This window comes from Pundamilia nyererei, unplaced genomic scaffold (genome assembly GCF_000239375.1).
Source record: "Pundamilia nyererei isolate P.nyererei 1_Seehausen unplaced genomic scaffold, PunNye1.0 scaffold00420, whole genome shotgun sequence".
Classification (NCBI taxonomy): domain Eukaryota; kingdom Metazoa; phylum Chordata; class Actinopteri; order Cichliformes; family Cichlidae; genus Pundamilia; species Pundamilia nyererei.
The window spans coordinates 41,754-48,094 of NW_005187821.1; the positions used below are offsets into that span (position 1 = coordinate 41,754).

The following is a 6,341-nucleotide window of genomic DNA, read 5'->3' on the forward strand; positions in this document are numbered from 1 at the left end:
TTTCCCAAAATTAAGCAAATGCCTAATTTTGCCTTACACTAAAGCCAACTTTAGTGTAAGGCTGCAATATAAAATAGTGAAAGAGTGACAGGTTTCGAATATCTGAATGCACTGTCAAACAAGAAAACACTATATCAAACAAATGGTTTCTATAGGTAATGTGATGCTCAGCTATGGTTTGGGACCCACAGTGTAAAGCTTCCAACAGCTGCCCACTTGATGGAGACCTAAAAACTTCTTACATTGTTGCAGGGATGTTTTGGGTGCACCTTCAGACATTGAAGTGACAGTGTTTCATCAAAGGTCCTCACAATGGATGAGTCAACAGAGGTTCGAACAGATGGCAATTCCCTGTTGAAGGCTGTATATTTATGCCGGCTACGTCTGACTCGGCTGCTCCTGGAAGGAGGAGCCTACATTAATGAGAGTAATGAGCATGGTGAGACACCACTTATGGTAGCCTGCAAGACACGCTATACAGATTCACAGAGTGTACCCCAGCACAAGATGGTTCGGTAAGTTTTATACATTTTTGTTGAGCATTAGTATCTTCTAGATAATTGATAAATTAAATGTACCCTTTACTTTACCTTACTTTACTTTTACTACAAGGTATCTTCTTGAAAATGGTGCCGATCCAAACATCCAAGACAAGACTGGGAAAACGGCTCTAATGCATGCATGTCTTCAACAAATGGGAGCTGAAATTCTGTCACTTCTTCTTAGCAGTGGAGCTGATCCAACCCTGGAGGATCATGGAGGTTTATCTGCGTTAGTTTATGCAGTTAATTCTGGTAACAGGGACATTCTTAGTGTACTCTTAGATGCCTGTAAAGCCAAGGGTAAGGAAGTTATCATCATCACCACCAACAAACTGCCATCTGGCCATCAGGTGACAAAGCAGTACCTTAATGTTCCTCCATCTCCTGAAGTTGAAGAGAGTCTGCATTACTTACCAGCATCTTGCTGCATGTCGCCATATGACATCCAGCTACGAACTCCTCCTCAGGGCTCTTCAGCAACAACCTCTCCTCAACCTGGCAGCCCCCTTCGTGGCCTCAAGGATCCCCAGTGTTTAGGCTTAGGGCATGGCATGATCAGATTTCAACCAGGTTCACCAATGCAACATCGAAGTCCTCTACGTGTTCCCGACGTGGATAAGCGACCTAACTTCCATCAGCTACACTCAGAAGCCTGGTCCAAAAGTCCTTCCCTGTTGCTCCAGCAGAGTCAGGCGTCCTCTCTGACTGAGGAACCAGTGGAAATTACTCCGGAGGAGGTGCTGTCTTTCAGAGTCGAAGAACATCCTCCTGCTATTTCACGGCACGAGAGCATTGATTTCAAAGATGCAAAAGGACTTGTGAAAGCATTAGAGATCTTATCAGGAAATGACAACAGGGGAGGTGGTGGAAAAAAAGGCTTTGGCAGAAAGATGTCATATGACAGTGCTGCAAGTTCATTATATTCTGTTTCACACCCAAACTTGCTTCAAGATAGTCTTGCCTTTTCCCATGAATCCAGACCTGCAGATGAAGATTCATCTGACTGTCTTACACAGCTGAATGTTTCCAGTCTGCAAAATGTGGTGCGTCGGCAGAACATTGGTATTGCCCACTACAGTTCTGACTCTCAGTTGCAGCAATTCAGCAGCAGAGACAGAACCTCAAAGAGCAGTGGTGGTGCTGGATTGGCAGCAGAAAGACACAAGCTGGTCACCAGCAGAGCCTCCAATCTGTCGGGATCCAGGGAGTCCTTGGAGAGCTCGTCCCAGAGGCGAGCCACTACGGGGCTGGAGCGAAGAGGCTCAGGAGCTCTTCTTCTGGATCACATTGCGCACACACGCCCCGGATACCTGCCTCGTTTGAATCCTCATATTCCCATACCAGATATTGGGGTTAGCTCTAACTCTTCCTGCCCTTTGAGTGGAAGTACCAAGACACTGAACGGTGTTCTTATAGGCTCAAAACCTGTTCTACCCTGTGCACCTGTTTTCCCCAAGGATCTGAAAGCTAAGAAAATGTTGTGGAGGCGTCACTCAATGCAGAGTGACCAAATAAAACAACTTGCCAACTTTGAGGAAACTTTTGGGCACTAGAAAAAAATCTCTCAGGAGAAAATATGTGTGCAATAGCTGTATTATAGCTATAACCCCATCTCTAATGCCAATTTATATGTGCTTTAAAAGTGATTATAGATTAGATGTGCTCACCTGTGTCAGTGTGTTGTTTTAGAGTAACATTTTAATTATCACCAGGGCAATTTGGAAATGATAATTATAAATACTTTAGTATGAAACATTGCATTCCAAATACCTTGAAAACAAATGTATTTAAATATTGTAGTAATTTTGTAAACAGTTGTGAACAGAACAGCCCTCTTCATTAATACTTCGGCCATCCAATCATATCAATTAATGCTGTATGTTTATTGGTGAGTCTGTTCTGAGAAAAGTGACTAGTGTTATTAGATTAGATTAGATGAAACTTTATTAATCCCTCGGGTGGGTTCCTCCGAGAAATTCAGTTTCCAGTAGCACAGCACCGACAGAAGTTGCATGTTACAGACACAACAAAGGGGAATGAGAGTAAGGATATAAGCATAAATATACCATATATACACATATATAAATACAGAATATATAATAGAGATAAATAGGAATACTAGTGAATTCCACATTTGAGTGAGTCTATTGCACAATCATTATTGCACAATTGGATGTAAGAAAAATATTGCAAATATTGCACAATGAACAAAGCACTACAGGTCAGTTGTTCCCGCCCTCCTTTCTCCCCGTTTCCTCTCTCTCTCTCCTCCAGTGAGGAGTTACACAGTCTGATGGCGTGTGAGACAAACGAGTTTTTAAGTCTATTGGTTCTTGACTTTTTGAGAAGCAACCTGTTGCTGAATAGGCTACTATGATTATTTACGACCGTGTGCAGAGGATGCCCAGCATTGTCCATAATGTCCAGCAGTTTCTTTAATGACCTTTTCTCTGCTACTGTCACCAGAGTGTCCAACTTCATGCCGACTACAGAGCCAGCCATTGTTTAGTTTTTCCAGCCTGGATGAGTCCTTCTTTGCTGTGCTGCTCCCCCAGCACACCACAGCATAGAACAGTACCCCGGCAACCACCGACTGGTAAAACATCCTAAGGAGCTAGTGTTGGTTTTGTCTGTGAAGGTTCTCAGTTATCCAGGTCATCGTAGTCTAAGGAGCTTGGAAAGAAAAAAGTGTCTGGACTTCTTTAAGTTGCTTGAAGACATTTTACCTCTTATCTGAGAAGCTTCTTCAGTTCTAGAGTCAAATGTTGGAGAGTCCCAGATTTAAGCCATGTGGGAGTGTCCCCCAGAGAGGGACAAAGGACCCCCTAATGAACCCCTACCTAATTACATGAGCCAAGGTGTGAAAATGGGTGTAGTTCACAATCAGCTAAGGTTTTCGATGAGCTCATTGTGAAACCTGGCCCCACCCTATCATGTGATTTCCTGAGGTCAGAAGTCCCGGGATGTGAGTGGGCATTAAGGCGTCTGGGAAAGGATCTCAGAACTGGATTTTAGATGGCAGACAGTGGACATAAATGGCTTCTTTCATTCCTCTTTCAAACCATCTGTCTTCTTTGTCCAAAATGTGAATATTGGTGTCCTCGAAGGAGTGACCTTTGACCTGTAGATGCAGATGGTCCACCAAGTCTCTTCCAGTTGACGTGGTATACATATACATATATATACATGTATAGATATATTTTTTCCAAATAAACAGATACGACCAATTAGATCCCTCCATCTGGCAACAAGTGCACTCCTAACTCAAGTCATGCGCTAGTACTGATATGGAAATAGTAAAATAATACTTTACCTCAGTCAATGTGGTCCCAAGAAGAGCTCAAATCGCCCCATTGACATCCTCAATATATATGAAAGCTTCAGATCGTGGATCAAGCCATGACATTTTCCCTATTGCTGCTGCCTTGTGAGGACTGGATAGACCCAGAATCTGTTTCTTCCTTTTCTTGTTTAGAAAGATCACGACCAGCTCATCGTCAGTTGACATCAACTTTTTTTCACAGTGCATTTTTTGATGATGAATTTTCAGCAAAAATACAATGCATTCCATTACATGGCAAATTCAGATATAGTTCTGCAACCTGTTGGGTGTTTAAAGGCCTTTAGCCTTGTACATACTAATTAGAAAACTGAAAAAAAATTGTGTTATCTCTTACGTACCAACCACCTGGTCCTTATGCCCTGATATTGAAAGTTAAAGACCCTACAGTAAAATTAATATCTCAGTGGTGCAAAAATGTTGGAATAAATAAGGGACAGATAAGGGCCAAAATTAATTATCTCAGTCTCATGTACATGCATTCTTTATTCACATACATACTCTATATTGTCAAAAGTATTCCATATACCCATCTCCAACTCATTGAATTCACATGTCCCAATCATGTCCATGGCCACAGGTGCACAGAGGTTGCCAGCTTTCTGCAGAATCACAGTTCAGCCATAATGACGAATCAACTTCTCCATCTGGCAATCTTATGAATGCCTAGTTTTGTGGCTGTGGCGCATTTTGTATAGCTTCTGTTCCTTTGTTTAGTAGCTTTCTGCCTTCACCTGAGAGGGTGTGCCCTAAGTATGTGACTTCATAATTAGAGTTTATTTAAAGATACCTTGTGGCCTTAACTCAGCCAAGTGACGTAACACAGCCATGGTATTTTGCTTACACCCTTTCTCTGTGTGGCCAGTCACTAAAATGTCATCTACGTAGAGTAGAAACTGTCTCTGCTGCTGGCAGGAGGCAGGACATCATTGATTGCTTTAAAGCTTCAGCATAGAGAGTGGGGACTTGCTACTACTGGTAGCATCATATCAGTGATTTCATTTATTGCTCGCTGATCATGCACTAGTTGGTATTTTGCAGTATTAGCTTTCTTCACCACTTAAACAAAACATCACTCTTTGTTTTATTATTATTATTATTATTATTATTATAATAAATTCTCCTTTCTCAAAAACAGAAAATGAAATCGTAGTTGTTCTTGGCTGAGAAACACAAAACCTTTCTTTTTTCCCTTCAAGACAAGAAACTAAGTTTTAACTTTTCTGACTTATCACCTAAAGCAAAGCAGACAACCCAGCTCTCAGCTGGCTCTGAACTTATCATCATCAAGGTCGCATGGTGAGAGCTACTTCAGAAGTCACAGTACTCCTCACTCAAGCAACACGTCAAAAAATAAAAAAAACAAAACTCAGCACACTACACAGAGAACAACAGTCAAGACACAACTGAAGATGCTGTTCTTCTTTGTTCTCCTTAAATTTTAGAATAAACTTCATCTGCATTAGTAAATCATATGCCTAATCATTATGTGTCACTGTGATCTACAAGTATGGTCACAAATTTATTTATTTTTCAAAACAACAAAACAAGTTGCTGATAGCATGAACACTTTACACACGTGTCAGGATGCAAAAAAGCTGCTGCCAAAGGCAAATCAGAAGTGTGAGGGGAAAAAACTGAGCTCACACACAGCTGCATGTTTGAATTCTCATGCAGCTCCTGCTCTAAAAAAAACAAAAAAAACATATTACTTGCTCATCAGCTTACAGTGACCACATATTTAATTCAGCTTCTCAATTATGTAGCTTTAGTTGTTGTCTACAGGGTTTAGCTTATTAGTTGTTAGTATAGGTGTGCTCTATATCTCTATATCTCAGCAATGTCTCGTCTAGGATGACAGGTTTTCAAGCAGGTCAAGAGCCTCTTATGCACTTAATTAGTTTACATATTTTCTTTATTTTCTTCATCTCATATGTCATTGTACTGAATTTGAGCAACCTTAAGCTTGATGCAGACTACTTTTAACAATTATCCACCTCACATCATAACTGACTGAGGTGCCTCTTATTATTAATATTATTTAATTATTAATGCTATTATCTTTATATAACAGTAATAGTTTATTACAATATTTTATTTATATTTTATTTTGTATCCACCAAGGGCTGCAGGTGATCTGCAGTTTCACCCTTTCCCAAGCTGGAGACATTTTCCTTTTCCCACACTTTCCTTGGCTGAACAATGACACAACCTTAATATACCTTATGCATCTCTCTATTTTATTTAATATGTGTTTGTGTGAATCATGTATTTTCTGTCATTCTATTCATTCTGGGCATGGTCGTCATCCCAACTATGTGTCATACAGGTTGTTATCCTTGCTATTATCAGCTTGAATACATTACAGTTAAGTTCTAATTCAATTTAGCCTTTTGTTTATTTTACTTTATTCCTCTTGTATTTATATGTATTCAGTCAGGTCTGTTTCCAGCCCTTCT

At 40.4% G+C, this 6,341-nt stretch overlaps 1 protein-coding gene across 1 annotated transcript; it reads left to right on the forward strand.

Annotated features, from left to right (window-relative positions):
• Positions 1-312: 312 nt before the first annotated feature.
• ankrd34bb (ankyrin repeat domain 34Bb) lies at positions 313-2,095 on the forward strand. Its single transcript, XM_005753315.1, has 2 exons — positions 313-515; positions 613-2,095. Exons 1-2 carry the CDS (start codon positions 313-315, stop codon positions 2,093-2,095), a joined length of 1,686 nt encoding a protein of 561 aa, XP_005753372.1.
• Positions 2,096-6,341: the final 4,246 nt, after the last annotated feature.

What these genes read in the sequence shown, in the direction of transcription:
- ankrd34bb (XM_005753315.1), top strand. Translation starts at nt 313, where the DNA reads ATGGATGAGTCAACAGAGGTTCGAACAGATGGCAATTCCCTGTTGAAG. An exon ending in CCCCAGCACAAGATGGTTCG is followed by an intron (nt 516 to 612) that starts GTAAGTTTTATA and finishes TTTTACTACAAG; the next exon opens with GTATCTTCTTGAAAATGGTG.